Source organism: Camelus dromedarius, chromosome 2 (genome assembly GCF_036321535.1).
Source record: "Camelus dromedarius isolate mCamDro1 chromosome 2, mCamDro1.pat, whole genome shotgun sequence".
In the NCBI taxonomy this organism is placed as follows: domain Eukaryota; kingdom Metazoa; phylum Chordata; class Mammalia; order Artiodactyla; family Camelidae; genus Camelus; species Camelus dromedarius.
Genome location: NC_087437.1, coordinates 8,298,054 through 8,313,718, shown reverse-complemented (window position 1 = coordinate 8,313,718; position 15,665 = coordinate 8,298,054). Strand labels below are relative to the sequence as shown.

The following is a 15,665-nucleotide window of genomic DNA, read 5'->3' as shown; positions in this document are numbered from 1 at the left end:
CACAGTAGGGTACAGCCGTTGTATTTGACTTTTCAGATAAAACGTGTAAATCATGATTAGAGAGTCAATGTTTCTCAGGCTCAGGGACCAGGTAAGTGACTAGCTCTGAACCGCCAGCTCTCCGTGTACTTGGTGCCTCAGCAAAACCACAAATGATGATGTCCTGGCCTTTCAGGATGGCGCCTCATTTGGTCAGAAATCCCAGATGTGGAATGTGTAAATGCCAAGGACTCTTTTGTGTTTTTGGTGAACTAGTAAGAGGGAATTAGTTTGGTTCTGAGAGTTTGAAGCCTGTACTTGTATATTCCTCTTTAAACTTTAGTTACTCATTTTTAAAGAGCAATAAAATTTGTATAAGATATTGCTTGTGTTTTCCATCTGTTCTTTAAACATTAGAGGTGGAATCCCTCTGGTTGTGGAGGTCTTGACTCTGAGTCTTCACTGGTCTCACCCCTCGTGGACGTTTCTCTCCTGGACCTTGGTTTTCCCTGCAGTCACCGCCCCAGCACACCCCCTCCTCATACTTTTCCTCCTCCCACTGCTCACTGTGCAATCTCCAGGTCCACGATCAACTCGTCTTATTTCACTGGTGACTCTTCCAACCCGGACCTCCCACTTTCTTGGTTGCGTCTGCACGTCTTCCTGCATTCCTTAGCAGCCGTCATCCTTTCCATCAGCCAGAATTTGGCTCTCCGTGATGGAGTCACTGATGCATACATCCTGCCTTCCCATCGTAGTCTCTTATTTTTCCAGTTTGTTCAACCACTCCCCTTACACCTGTTCTTTAAATTCATGGACGTTCTAGAATGGCTATCTTAATTAAGATTAAATACAATTTAAAGTTTAATTTCTCAGTCACAATTGCTACATTTCAAGCGCTCAATAGCCACACATGGCTGGTGGTTACCACGCTGGGGACAACGCGTACAGAGAACGTTTCTGTCACCGCAGACAGTTCTATTGGGCAATTTTGCTCTAGGCCCACAGCGTGCAACCTACAGTCTGCAGGCTAGACTCAGCTGTTCGCCTGCTTTTGTGCGGTCTGCAAGCTAAAAATGGTTTTTAGGTTCTTAAACACTTGCTGTTGATTTTGATGATAGAAAACACTAGCTCCAAACCCCAATGGAGTGCTTACATAATGTCCTTGATTTCGCCCCTTAGCCTACAAAGCCTAAAATACTTACTCTCCAGCCCTTTGCCAAAAAAGTTTGCCAACTCCCGCTCTAGACCATTGACTGCCTTTACTTTTACTTTATAGATTTTCCTTTGTGACATTTTTGGATCTAGCTTTGATACTCACTTTCCCTTCTGTCCAGAATCAATTACTTTTCTAAACTTGGTGGTTTTGTACTATTACAATTTTGTACTTTTAATATTTCATTGTTCTTGTAATATTTATCCATATACAGTTCATTGTTTTGCATTTTAACATTTTACATGAATATTATGTTGTACGTCTCTTTTTTGCAACTGACTTTTTAGGCTCAACATTGTTTTTTTAGGTTTATCCACGTTGGCAGATGTAGATTATTTTCATCCATGCTCAGTATTTTGTAAATAAACCAGACTTATTCTTTTGAGAAACAAACTTGCTTCCACTTTTTCATTGTTACATATTAGTGCTGCAGGTAATATTCTCCATTCCTTTACGCATGTGAATAAGTCTCCATGAAGTTACTACCTGGACGTAGGATTGCTCTGTAAGTGGTTGTTATCAATTCTGCTGATACAAGGAGTATATCATTTTCCTAACAGTTTTTAAAATTTAAATACATTATTTCTTAATTTTTATTGAAGTATAGTTGATTTACAATGTTCTGTGGGTTCAGGTATGTACCAAAGTGATTCAGTTTTATATATATGTGTGTGTGTATATATATGTGTGTGTGTATATTCTTTTTCAGATTGTTTTCCATTGTAGGTTATTACAGGATGTGGATTATACTTCCCTGTGCTATGCGGTAGGTCCTTGTTGTTCATCTATTTTATATACAGTAATGTGTATCTGTTAATCCCTAATTTATCCTTATTTATCCCTCCCCATCTCCTTTCTCCTTTGGTAACCCAATTTGTTTTCTATGACTACAAGTCTATTTTCGATTTGTATATAAGTACATTTGTATCTTTTTTTTTTTGTTCCACATATAAATGATACATGATATTTGTCTTTCTCTTATTTAACTTAGTATGATCTCTAGGTACATTTGTGTTGCTGCAAATGGCAGGGTATTCTGTTTTATGACTTAGTAATATTCCTCTGTGTATAATATAACACTTTTTTTTTAATTGACGCTTGGTCAGTTTACAATGTTGTGTCAATTCCTGGTGTACAGCGCAATTCTTCAGTCATACATGAATATACATACATTCATTTTCATATTCTTTTTCACCATAAGCTACCACAAGGTATTGAATATATTTCCCTGTGCTATACAGTATAAACTTGTTTATTTTATATATACCAGTCAGTATCTGCAGATCTCGAACTTCCAGTTTATCCCTTCCCACCCCCCTTTCCCCTGGCAACCACAAGTTTGTATTCTATGTCTATGAGTCAGTTTCTATTTTATATTTATGTTCATTTGCCCTATTTTTTAGATTCCACATATAAGTGATATCATATGGTAGTTTCCTTCTCTGGCTTCACTTAGAATGACATTCTCTGGGGCCATCCATGTTGCTGAAAATAGCATTATTTTATCATTTTTTATGGCCAAGTAGTATTCTGTTGTATAAATATACCAAAGCTTCTTCATCCAGTCATCTGTCAATGGACATTTAGGCTGTTTCCATGTCTTGGCTATTGTAAATAGTGCTGCTATGAACATTGGGGTGCAGGTGTCTTTTTGAATTAGGGTTCCCGCTGGATATATGCCCAGGAGTGGGATTGCTGGGTCAAAAGGTAAGTCTGTTTTTAGTCTTTTGAGGAATCTCCATACTCTTTCCCACAAGGGCTGCACCAAACTGCATTCCCACCAGCAGTTTAGAGGGTTCCCTTTTCTCCACAGCCTCTCCAGCATTTATCATTTGTGGGCTTTTGAATGATGGCCATTCTGACTGGTGTGAGGTGATACCTCATAGTTTTGATTTGCATTTCTCTGATAATTAGTGATACTGAGCATTTTTTCATAGGCCTATTGGTCATTCGTATGTCTTCATCAGAGAATTGCTTGTTTAGGTCTTCTGTCCATTTTTGGATTGGGTTATTCATTTTTTTTTTCTTATTAAATTGTATGAGCTGTGTATATATTCTGGAAATCAAGCCCTTGTCAGTTTCATCTTTTGCAAATATTTTCTCCCATTCCATAGGTTGTCATTTTGCTTATGGTTTCCTTTGCTGTGCAAAAGTTTGTAAGTTTAATTAGGTCCCATTTGTTAATTTTTGCTTTTGTTTCTATTGCCTGGGTAGACTGCCCTAGGAGAACATTGCTAAGATTTATGTCAGAGAATGTTTTGCCTACAGTTTCTTCTAGGAGATTTATGGTGTCCAGTCTTACGTTTGAGTTTTTCAGCCATTTTGAGTTTATTTTTCTGTATGGTGTGGGTGTGTTCTACCATCACTGATTTACATGCAGCTGTCCAGCTTTCCCAACACCACTTGTCAAAGATATTTTCTTTCTCCATTGCATATTCTTGCCTCCTTTGTCAAAGATTAATTGACTGCAGGTGGGCCAGTTTATTTCTGGGCTCTATTCTGTCCCATTGATCCACATGACTGTTTTTGTACCAGTTCCACACTGTTTTTTGATTACTATAGCTTTGTAGTATTGTCTGACATCTGGGACGGTTATGTCTCCAGTTTTGTTCTTCAGTATTGCTTTGGCAGTTCTGGGTCTTTTGTTATTCCATATAAATTTTAGGATTATTTGTTCTAATTCTGTGAAAAATGTCCTGGGTGTATTAATAGGGATTGCATTAAATCTGTAGATTGCTTTGGGTAGTATAGCCATTTTAACAATATTAATTTCTTCTAATCCAAAAGCATGGGTATCTTTCCATTTCTTATTTCCATTATCAGTGTTTTACAGCTCTCAGCATGTAAGTCTTTCACCTCCTTGGTCAGGTTTATTCATAATTTTTTTTTGATGTGATTTTAAAAGTGATTGTTTAATTTCCTTTTCTGATATTTGTTAGTGTAAAGAAATTCAGTAGATTTCTGTATGTTAGTCTTGTATCAGCTCTAGTAGTTTTTGCATGGAATCTTAAGGGTTTTCTATATATAGAATAATGTTATCTGTATACAGTGATAATTCTACTTCTTCCTTTCTAATTTGGATCCCTTTTCTTTTTCTTGTCTGATTGCTATGGCTAGGACTGCTAACACTATGTTGAACAAATGGTGAGAGTTGGTGAGAATGGGCATCCTTGTCTTGTTCCACATTTTAGGGGGAAGGCTTTACACTTTTTACCATTAAGTATTTTGGCTGTGAGTTTGTCGTAATAGCTTTTATAATGTTGAGATATGTTCTCTGTACACCCATTTTGGTAATAGTTTATCATGAATGGATTTGTCTGCATCTGTTGAGATAATCATGTGGCTTTTGTCCTTTTGTGGCTGTGGTGTATCACATTGATTGATTTGCCTATGTTGAACCATCCTTGTGTCCCTGGGATGAATCCAACTTGATCATAGTGTATGATCTTTTTTATGTGTTTTTTGATTTGATTTGCTCATGTTTTGTGGAGGTTTTTGTATCTGTATTCATTAAAGATATTGGCCTGTACTTTTCTTTTTTGGTAGCATCATTATCTGGTTTTGATATCAGGGTGATGGTGTCTTCATGGAATGAGTTTAGGAGTGTTCCCTCCTTTTCAATCTTTTGGAAGAGTTTGAGAAGGATTGATTGGTATAAGTTCTTTTTATGTTTGGTAGAATGTCCCAATGAAGCCATCCCTGCCCTGGACTTTTGTTTGCAAGGAGTTTTTTTTTTTTTTAATTATAGATTCTGTTTCACTTCTAGTGATCAGTCTGTTCAAATTATCTATTTATTCTTAATTCAGCTTTGGTGGACCATATTTTATAGGCACTTGTCCATTTCTTCTAGGTTGTCCAATTTGTTGGCATATAATTGTTCATAGTGTTCTCTTATGGTGTTTTGTATTTCTGTAGTGTTGGTTGCAATTCCTCCTCTTTCGTTTCGTATTTTATTTGGGTCCTCTCTCTTTTCTTGGTGAACCTGGCCAGAGGTTTGTCAATTTTGTTTACTCTTTCAAAAAAGCCCAGCTCTTGGTTTGATTGGCTTTTTCTTTTTTTTTTTTTAATCTGTCTTTTATTTCCTTTCTGATCTTTATTATTTCCTTCCTTCTGCTGGCTTTAGGTTTTGTTTGTTCTTCTTTTTCTAATTCTTTTAGATGGTAGGTTTGGTTGTTTAGTTGAGATTTTTCTTATTTTTTGAGGAAGCCCTGTATTTCTTTTAACCTCCCTCTTAGGACTACTTTTGCTACATCTCAGATTTTATGTTGGTTGTTTTTACTGTCATTTGTCTCAGGTGTTTTTAAATTTCCTTTTTGATTTCATCATTGACCCACTGGTATTTTAGTAGCATGTTGTTTAGTCTCCATGCAGTCATTTTGTAGTTGTTATTGTTTTTCTTGTTTCTCTTTCCGTGGTTGATTTCTAGTTTCATGCCATTGAAGTCAGAAATGATGCTTGAAATAATTTCTATCCTCGTAAATTTGTTGAGGCTTGTTTTATGTCCAAGTATGTGGTCTATCCTAGAGAATGTTCCACGGGCACTTGAATGTATATTCTGGGTTTTTTGGATGTAACGTTCTGAAGGCTCACGTTTTGGGATGGGGACTGCATGGATCCTCTGCGCAGTTTCTCTCCTTTCTGCCCATGCAAAGCGGCTGCTACACTCTCCTCTGAGCCTCTGAAGCTCCCTTTCTGTCCCAGCTGGGCTCCCTGCAGGTGAAGGGGCTTCCCAGGGTCAGGGAACTTTTCCTGTTTCTCTGCTCCTCCCCTGAGCTGCAGGTCTCGTCCTGATATTTTTCCCCTCGCTTTTGGTCCTACTTGGCCACCTGGAGAGTCATCTTGTAGCTTTGCTTGTGTTAGATATTCCGCCAGAGTTCAGCAGGTGTTCTTTGAGAACTGTTCCTTAGGCAGATGTGTTTTTGATGTATTTGTGGGAGGAGAAGCACTCCTTGCCCTTGTATTCTGCCATCTTGAACCCCTTCCAACAAGTACCTTTTTAATTTAACTTGTATGTGGAATGAAGCCACCCTTTGTGCCACCTCTGCAAGCTCCACGTCCCACTGTAGCTCCCTTGACACTTGTAATTGCTTATCGAATGTCTGACCGGCTCAGGAATATGTCATCACAACGTTGTTCATTTTGTACCTGCACACCCCCTAGGTTTCAGCGGCTCTCCTGGGCCTACTATTAAAGCACAGCCTCCTTAGCAAGGTGTCTGCTGACCCATCCAACCTGCAAGGTGTGACCCTCCCCACAGCACATCAGCAGCCATCACCCCAACTTCACGTTAATGTCACCTCTGAATTCACAGACATTACCTCGTCACCTGGTTTCCATTCCATCTCCAGTAATTGACTTTAGTCTTCAGTGCTGGCAACTCACCTTTGTAGCCTTATCATTTTATACATGAGAGACGCTCAAGAAATGTGGAGTGAAATAAGAATTCATAGTGTAAAAGGAATTGGAACTACAGTTAATATCTGGATACTTTATGCAACGCACTAGGACAGTTACTGTAGCTGTAGATGTGCTTGGTGTCGCACAGAGTTTAAGAACGCTGACTCATAATCAAGAATCCTGGCATGTGACTTCTTAGGAAAACTGCCTCTCTGTACCACAGTGTTTTCATTAAATTGTTGCCAGGATTTAATGACAATATACTTAAGTAAAATGCTTAGAGAAGAGTGACTGACACCTAGTCAGTGCTTGATAAGTGGTAGATTCTTGAGCAAGGACATTGCTTGATTATATGAATCCAAGTAGCAGCCACAGATTGACTTATCCGCACGGAACTCTGCTAGTTCAAACCTGCTTAGTACCTGTGCAGAATTTTTAAATTTCACATTCTATTAAAAATACTTAAAAACTGTTTTAGGTAAAAGGCCTTTCTAATTCATAAATGTGTAGTAGTAAATATTCTATAATGTTTCACACAGATTTTGAAACATCTGCATAAATATTTAAACATTCTCACTACAGCTTTGAGCCAAAATGTGTGTGTCTGACAAGGGAATAGACACAGTGAGGTGAACTGGCTTCCCAAGGAGTGTACACTGTCCTTCATCCAGAAAGGGTGCTAAGAAGGAGCATTTGTGCAAGAAGGTATGTGTAATAAAAAAGAGTGAAAAGACATGACGTGAAAACCACAAAGTTGTCTTTTCACTCTTCTAGTGAAAACAACCAGTGCTGAGCCATCAAAAGCTACTATTTTTATAAAGATTTCTGACTGAGGATAGAAATGGGGTGGGGTGGGAGGGAGACGTGGCCTCCACCCCCACTGAAAGACACCCACCAGCCGCTGCCTGCTGCCTGCTGCCTGCTCCCGTGGGAGGGACTCACCTCACTGATGAGTTAGGTAAGGAGCTGGCCTACATGTTCTGCTCCTTCTCCTGTGCCTCTTTGGGGTGGGCCTGCCTCCCGAGAGCTCCGCTGCCCTCGGCCGTGCGCTAGGCTTCGTGGCAAAGGCCCTGCCTTTGGAGGGGGGACCCAGGGGTGCAGAGCTGCTGGCAGCTGGCAAGTCAAGTCAGTCGCATCCTGGGGTTCAGCGTTAGGAAGCCCACTTTCCAGATCCGTCAGTCACATTCTCCAATACCCGTTCTATTGCTAATAAGGGTATTTTGTCCATCGTGTGCCTTCCTCTTTTGACTTCTTAGCTGGCTCAGAATTGAGAAAGGAAGAGGGATGCTCCTGAGTGGGTACACACCCACCTAACAGGACAGAATCCTTTCCTACACTCAGCACTGTGAGTAACACTGGGAGCTCACACGGGAGATGTCTGAACATCAGCTGTATGTTCAGGTCTCCCCTCCTCCCTCTGTTTCAGACGCACAGTATCTGAGGTGGGGGTGGGGGTAGGAAGCTCAGTTTCTAAAACCCGTTTAAGACTTCTTTAGCTGAATTTTTTTTCTTTGTTTAGTGAGTGACAACTGGCAAGACGCAGTGGACCACCCAGGAGAAACAGTAAGTCTCCTCTCTCCTCTTGAAAATCTCTCACTGACGGGCTGGGAGTTGTTATGAAACTTCCCACAAATGCAGCAATTCTAAACATCCTCCTCAAAATGCTTAAGGCCTAAGATTTAAGGAAGGAGTTATTGGTCATCAACCAGATGGTACATCTGCCCTGTTAATCTGCTAGGCGAAGAAAACACACCACCAGATTGAGAGCTTTTTAAAATATAATTTAAAACTATTTTGTACCAGTACAATATATTAATTTTACAAATGTAAAATTTTATCTGCTGTTAAAGCATTTGCAAAAACCACACAGCCTACTTCAGCTTTATTGCACAATATCTATAAGAAAATATTAATTTTTAAATTAGAAAACATAAAAATGCTTTCAATATAGAAGAGACAATCTGATTTTAAAGACAATACTCTATAAGAATGTCTACCCAGAAAATAACAAACTTTCACAGGATTACCAAGCTGGACAGATGCTTCGGGAGACCCAGTACAAAGCACTGTTTAAACCCAGTCCAAGATACTTAATCCAAACTGTATCACCATTCTTCATTAGAAATCTAGATGCCACTCAAGGTGGTTTCTTATACTTAAAAAAGTTGAGGCATTTCTCATTGTGAGCATTCTGAATATCCCCTACGTACGAGAAACAATACTTCCAGCTTCAGCCATCTGCCATCTGCAGGGTTTTTTCTTTTTTCCTTCAAGCAGATTATCTCTGGCAACTGTGTTTAATGACTATTAAATGATCATTTTAAGTCGTTTATGGTGATAGAAAACATCAAGTTAAATACACTTTTAAAACCTAGTCCTTTACAAAAATCAGTTTATAAATTTGTATCATAAAAATTAGTGTCGAGACCATCAAGATGGCCTTCGTTTGTTTTATACGAGTTGGTTCTCTCCCAGAGCTGGGATGACAGACGTCCCACTTTTCAATGTAGTGTTAATCAGGAAATAAATCCAAGCATTAAGCTGGAACCCCAAGTCAGGTTAATAAGGCTGTATGATGGATTTTTGTGGGATATCACCCTGGGTCTAGATACCAATGGAGGTGTTAAAATACTGACAGCAAATATGGGTGGTAATCTGATCGACCTCAGACAATGAACGTAATCTGGAGGTGCAGAAGGAAAAAGGTTCATAAATACGTTATCAGTGGGGTTGTGTAGCACAGAAAAGGGAAAATCCTTATTAGAACAAGGATTCACTAAATTTGATACATATATATAGATAATACATTTTTTCCTATTAAAGCATGTTGATTCAATCTCAAGTGTTTTCAAACGTATGCTTTTGTGGCCCGGGAAATTGCCTTTGGGAACTTATGGCCTGCATAAGCAAAGTCAAATATAATATTACACATTTGTGTAGAGGAAATAATTATTAAAATAGTGGTTATGCACTCACAAGTTTGTTGCAGGTAGATAGAATTATCAAAAACCCAGATGCTTATAAAAAAGTTTGCATTATTTAGAATTTTTTCCTTAGGAATCAAAGCAGTTGCTTTTCTGGAACTGTATTTTTCAGAACTGCTCAAAGCACCTCATCTAGATGAGTGTTTAAAAATATATATAAAAAGTCTACCAGGAGACTTCGAACGTCACATATTTCACTTTCTGCGGGCTTTTTATCATGTATCCCTTCCTTAAAGTCCTTCAGAATAAAATAAAAATAAACTCTCACATTTTGTTAGAAAAAAATGGAAACATTCACGGTCTGAAAATTTTCTGCATTCCCCCAAATCTCGGTACTATGTGCAATTTCCTCATATACAAGTTTTGAGGAAACCCCTGATCATCTATGATGGAATATTCAGCTAATGGACATGCCATAGACAATTTACATTAATAGTAGTAAATAGATTAAAATCTATTCCATAAAATAAAAATGTTCTATGACTCCAATTTAAATACATATCTGAAAGGCTAAGAGGAGGCTTTTTTGTTTGTAGTTTGAAAAGTGCTAATTATTACATTTACAGGTATCTTCAACACATTACGTCCAATTCTTTGTAAAACTAAACCATGCTTTAGGCACACTGCTTGATGAGTTTCTAAGAAGCAGAGGGGGGAAAATATCACTTGTCAATTAATCCAGCTTCCTTAATCTTACTGAAGAAGAATTTCTCCAGGATGTTGGCACATTTGTAGTATTCACTCTCAGGGGGGTTGTACTCTTTGCAGTTGGTGAAGACTCGCTGTAAGTCTGCCATGAATAACTTCTTAGACACGTAGTACCTGTTCTTGAGGCGTTCGCTCATGGTTTTCAGATCTGCACAGGAAAAAACAAAAACATTAGCCATCTCTGACTCCCTTTAAACACCAGCTGACCAAGGTTGGGGGTGTGGCGGCAGAGGTGGGAAGAGGAGGAGCCATCACTACTACTGCCCGGCTGACATGGCTCATTTTTCACACCGTGGGAAATCCTGAATCCCACGTCACCCTTCCCTTCGGAATTCAACCGCATGGTCTGCACAATGGCAAACTGGTTCAATTTGGGGCTTCTCAATTGAGCCAATTAATCATCTATTTTAGCATGGTGCAGACTTAACAGCAAATTCCACAGTTCTCCCCTTTTGAGGTTCCCCCAAGCCCAGGCTTTCTGCATGTAGGGTTGGTGGTGCGGGGCTCGGCAGGACAGGGGCAGGCCGTCTCTATGAACACGGCCACCCCCTGCTCCTTTGTCAGCCTGCTCTGGCGCGCTGGCCCTCCGTAGGCACGTGGATCCCACTGCCCACCAGACGCACCCTACCCTACCACAGGCGAGCACAAACCAACCTCAGCAACCGTTTGTCCCCCACACCGCCATCCAGAGAGCTTTAAATCTATACTTAGAAAAGGTTAATGGCATTACCCATGGGGAACCTTATAACTTCATAGTATCCCGGAGCTTCTGTTCTCTTCACAGGTTCCATGAAGGGCCAAGCGCTCTGATGGCTCTTGAGTAAAGAAAAAAGTAAGGTATCTAATCTGGAAATTCCACGTGGGAAATCACTGCAAAATACTTGCGTGAGGTGAAGGGAAAGCACACACCCACCTTCACCTGCTGGAGGATGCTCTTCAGGGTGCTGTAGAGCTGGTCAGGGTCTCTGGGCTCTTTACTTGAAAGGAAAAGAGGAAACAAGAAGGAGCAATGATTAGTTTTTTTACCCTGTGGCTGGGGGATTCCCATCCAGCTCATTTTCACAGAAACAGATCTGGATCCATTCCAGAAATTTTTATGAAAACTGAAACCTAAGACGTGTTGTAATGGTGATTACAGTCAGTTTGCCTGTTTTCTCCAGTTCACTGGTGGGGGGCAAAAAAAACCCACTTCCACTAATATCCTCTGGCCCAGGAACATACTTACCTTTTCTCTTTTCCACTCGGTTTCCAGCCTGTCTCTCCTATATATCAATGAAATTGAACAACGAATGAGAACTGCTTTTAGTCAAGAGAATAACACAGTTAATATTTATCAAAAATGCAATGAATTACAGCCATGACTCAAGGCAAGTCCATTTCTGAAAAGAGACTGAATGGAAGGAACTACATTTCATTTACTCCCTCACACAGCTAACAACAGGAAACGTTTCCAAGACTGACAACGCTCTGGTAGTGTTTTCTAAAGCAGGAACTCCAACCTTTCAGAGGAGAGCTTAAAAAAACACACGTCTGGTACTGTGGGCATGGATATTTTTAAAACCCTAAGTCACATTTTTTGCTAATCACCATGTTGAAGCGTTAAGCTGTTATTTTAGGTTGGAAACCAACTCTGTCCTGGTTTCTATTTTATTTGGCGAAGACCCTGCTTATAATGCAAGATGGTTTAGTGTTGCAGAAAGAAGACACAGCCTGGAGTCCAACAGACCTGGACTTGATTTCTTGTTCTCTCCTTAAAAGCTAACTTACTCTAAATAAGTCATTCGACCTTTGCCTCTCAGTTTACCGATCTATTAAACAGAACTCTAAAATTGAGGTGATGTGATTTCTTTTGTGATTCCTTTTGTGTGTATGTGTGTAAAAATGGGGGAAAGTTAGAGCTCAGTGGTAGAGCGCATGCTTAGCGTGCACGAGGTCCTGGGTTCAATCCCCAGTACTTCCATTAATAAATAAATAAACCGAACTACCCCCCACCAAAAAAATAAAACCAAAAAAGCTTGTTTCAAACACATCTCACTTCAGTACCAAAAGGTTTTGCTTTTAAAAGAAGATGGGTACATACGAATTCCCGGGATGCTTTCTATTGGAATCTGCCGAACTCCGTCTTTAAAACAGGAAAGTCCAGGGTAGACCTTCCGAATCTGGGCTTGTTTTCTTTCTATCAGCTTCTTGATGATCTGGAAAGCACAAGAAGAAAACAGGTTCAGTGGCAGAAGGCTGTGCCCAGTCAGTCCTCCTAAGGAGTCGTCTTCCCAACAACATAAAGTCTCTCAGAACAAAAAGGAAGGAAAAGGTGACTGCTATCTGGGAGGTAAGACGCGAAAGGCTGCTCTACCGTGCACATTTCTTGTCCGTCACACAGCTGTTGCCAAATACTTGTCCCCTGCCACCCAGAAAAAGGCAGTATTGAGAGAACACACTGTCCCTAGGATCCACCGTCCTCTTCTGCATAAGCACCAGTTACCCTGCCCTGCTCCCCGAGGAGCCCCGGCCCCGGCTGCAGGACACGGCCCAGCTGCCCAAGCACCATCACGTCCCAGGACAGGAGCCACCCCTTACCCTGGAGGGGTGGAACTCAGAAGGACCCCGAAGCCTGGGAGGGTGGCCTTACTAGTGATCACGGGTTCCAAGGCTCCGAGCCCCAAAAGGCAGCTTTATTAACAGATACGCACCACTGCATATAAAACAGATAAGCAACAGGGACCTACTGTACAGCACTGGGGACTATGTTCAATTTTTTGTAATGACCTATAATGGGAACGAATCTGAAAAAGAATATATATATACACACACACACACACATACACACACATATATATAACTGAAGCACTCTGCTGTACCCCTGAAACTAACACAACATTGTAAATCAACTACACGTCAATAAAAACAAAAACAAAAACGCAGCTCTAAAGAGCAACACAGCCATGGTGTGAGCTGCCAGGACCAGTGAGGGAATTTTGAGAGGTGACTGTTTTGAAAAATAATTCCTAACGTCCTGAGTTAACTGTTTCCAGAATGGTGCAGTTTTACCTTTATAAAGGGAAAGAAAAAAAAAATACTCAGAAGTCACCATCCTGAAATTAACCATCTCACAACTGAATTTTGGAAAAAAAAAAAAAAAACCACAACAGTAGCAGTCATTCATTGACTTCATGAAGGAAAACAAAAAATGCCAGCTCCTAACTACCTGATTTCAAACAGAAGGCTGGTAAAGGCTACCATGTGAATACACAATCCTAACAACTAAACAAAGAACTGAATAAAATGAATAGGACCGGCAAAAGTATGTTCCTGGTAAATCTACCCAGGGCTGTCCAAATATAATACAAACCACTCGTGTAATTTTAAATTTTCCAGTAGCCTCCCCCTTTTTTTAAGTTGATTTTAGCAATATATTTGTATTTAATCCAATATATCCAAAATATTATCATTTCTGCATATAATCAATAGAAAAAATTATGAAATATTTCGCATGCTTTTATTCATACTAGATCTTCAAAATTGGAATGTACTTTTTACACTTACGGTGCATCTCAATTTCGACTGGCCACATATCAAGCACTCAACCAGCACATGTGGCTAGCAGCTGCCGCTTTATTTTTCTGTGTGTTTTTGGTTTTTGTTTTGTTTTGGGTTTTTTTTTTTTTTTTGGAGGGGGGCAGTAATTAGGTGTTTTGCTTTTTTTTTAATGGAGGTACTGGGGAGTGAACCCAGGACCCTGTGTATGCTAAGCACAGAGTCTACCACTGAGCTGCACCCTCCCCCCAGCGGCTGCCACTTTGGACAGGACAGATCTCGATGGGTGATTTGCATTTATTTGAAAGTCCAAGTCTTCTCAAAAAAGAATCCCAATGGCAACCTCTTAAATGGACGCCTTCAGAAAATACAGTTTCAAATATAATTTTTAAGGTTGTTTCACTTCACCAAGGATGCTCTCTACTGTGAGTACCCAGCAGGTGGCTTCCCTACCCCTCCCAGAGCCCCTGGGAAGTGACTGGTAATGGGAGCAGGGGCTTCCAACCTCACTGCGCCTCCAAGGATCACTTTGGAGAAAAGAGACATTTTACTTCTGTTCCAGTCTCTTCACCTCCCCAGAAAATGTCTTTACTTCGTCATCATGTCATCTTTCTCTCCTCAAATCCGCCTCTCATTCCACTGCTGTCAGTCTTGGTCTTCCCAAACAGAAAACTGGGGGGACTCCCCCACCTTTAACACGTCACCAAGCCTCAGCGTGTCGTCCTACAAAAAACCCCCACTGCTTTCCCTCACCCTGACTTTGGCTCCTTCACACCCAGTCTCTTGTGGTCCCACACGTGAACTAAGATTTAAGAATTACCCCGCCTCCCAGCCCCCGCACATACACCCTCACTGCTGCTCACGGCCTGTTCCCACTTTCTCAGGAGTCCCACCTTTCCTTGGAGCCATGCGCACCAACAGCACCCCACCCGCCTTCCCCCAGCAGCTCTACTGGGGCACCTGCACTCGGATCCCCTCCACTCCCCACAAGCACAGCTCTCTGCTCTTGTTCGCGTTCAGGGCGGGGGAGGACCTCCCTATATTTACAGTGTGTCTCCTACCACCATTGGTCCCTACCTTCCTCCGGCACGTTTCCAAAGTTGGAATAAACGACACCTGTAAAAATCATCTGAACTCTGGAGAAAAAAACAATGTGTGAACTCGCGTATCTTATTATGGTGGCTTCAGAGTTCTTTTAAAAGAACTAGATTAAACTGCCTCCTGACTTTTCTTTATTGCAGGTGAAACTGTAAATAAGAAGACAGTAGAAGACTTTCCTAATGTCTAATATAAACCGGGCTATAGCAAGTTGCCCTTTTTTTAAAATTAGGTTTTGAAGGTTTCTGTGGGCTTTTCTTTTTTAATTGCACAGTAGAGTAGTGTCTGTATAAAAGTTAACTGTAGTGGGATTTTGTCCAGCAAGCCTGAAATTTATACTTTAAAATAAATGACTGGATTTAAAAAAAAAAAAAAAGAACTAGGTTAACAGCTGCAAGCCAGCATCATCCATTCTAGGGTGTGTTAGAGAAGAACAGAGGGGAGAATGGGGAAGACACCCAAAAGGCGAGAGAGCGGGGAAGGGGACGGAGCGCTGCCTGCTAAAAACTGGGCGCTGCCATCCAACGCAGCTCGTGTGGAGGCGCCCCCCTCGATGCAGGAAGAGCCAGCGGTGTGGACTCTGAACCTGCAGACCCTGCGGGGGATCCTGCTCTCAGCTTCTACCGCAGAGATGGGCCGGGGCTGCCGGAGGAGTGGGCGCAGCAGGGGCGGCTGTGGTTGGACGGCAGCCCCAGATGTGAACAACGGGCTGTGAGTTCAGACCTGCTCCTTAAGCCCCTGGAGGACAA

At 41.0% G+C, this 15,665-nt stretch overlaps 1 protein-coding gene across 3 annotated transcripts in view; it reads right to left on the bottom strand.

Moving 5' to 3' along the window:
* Positions 1 to 8,352: 8,352 nt before the first annotated feature.
* KAT2B (lysine acetyltransferase 2B) overlaps positions 8,353 to 15,665 on the bottom strand; it is a 92,529-nt gene continuing 85,216 nt past the window's right edge. For all 3 annotated transcript variants that reach the window (XM_064491046.1, XM_064491050.1, XM_064491058.1), the window contains 5 exons: positions 12,365 to 12,479; positions 11,510 to 11,546; positions 11,198 to 11,261; positions 11,015 to 11,099; positions 8,353 to 10,432 (listed from right to left, as the gene is read on the bottom strand). In XM_064491046.1, the coding sequence (XP_064347116.1) occupies positions 10,239 to 10,432; positions 11,015 to 11,099; positions 11,198 to 11,261; positions 11,510 to 11,546; positions 12,365 to 12,479 (495 nt within the window). In that variant the 3' untranslated portion in view covers positions 8,353 to 10,238. The remainder of the gene's footprint in view (positions 10,433 to 11,014; positions 11,100 to 11,197; positions 11,262 to 11,509; positions 11,547 to 12,364; positions 12,480 to 15,665) is intronic.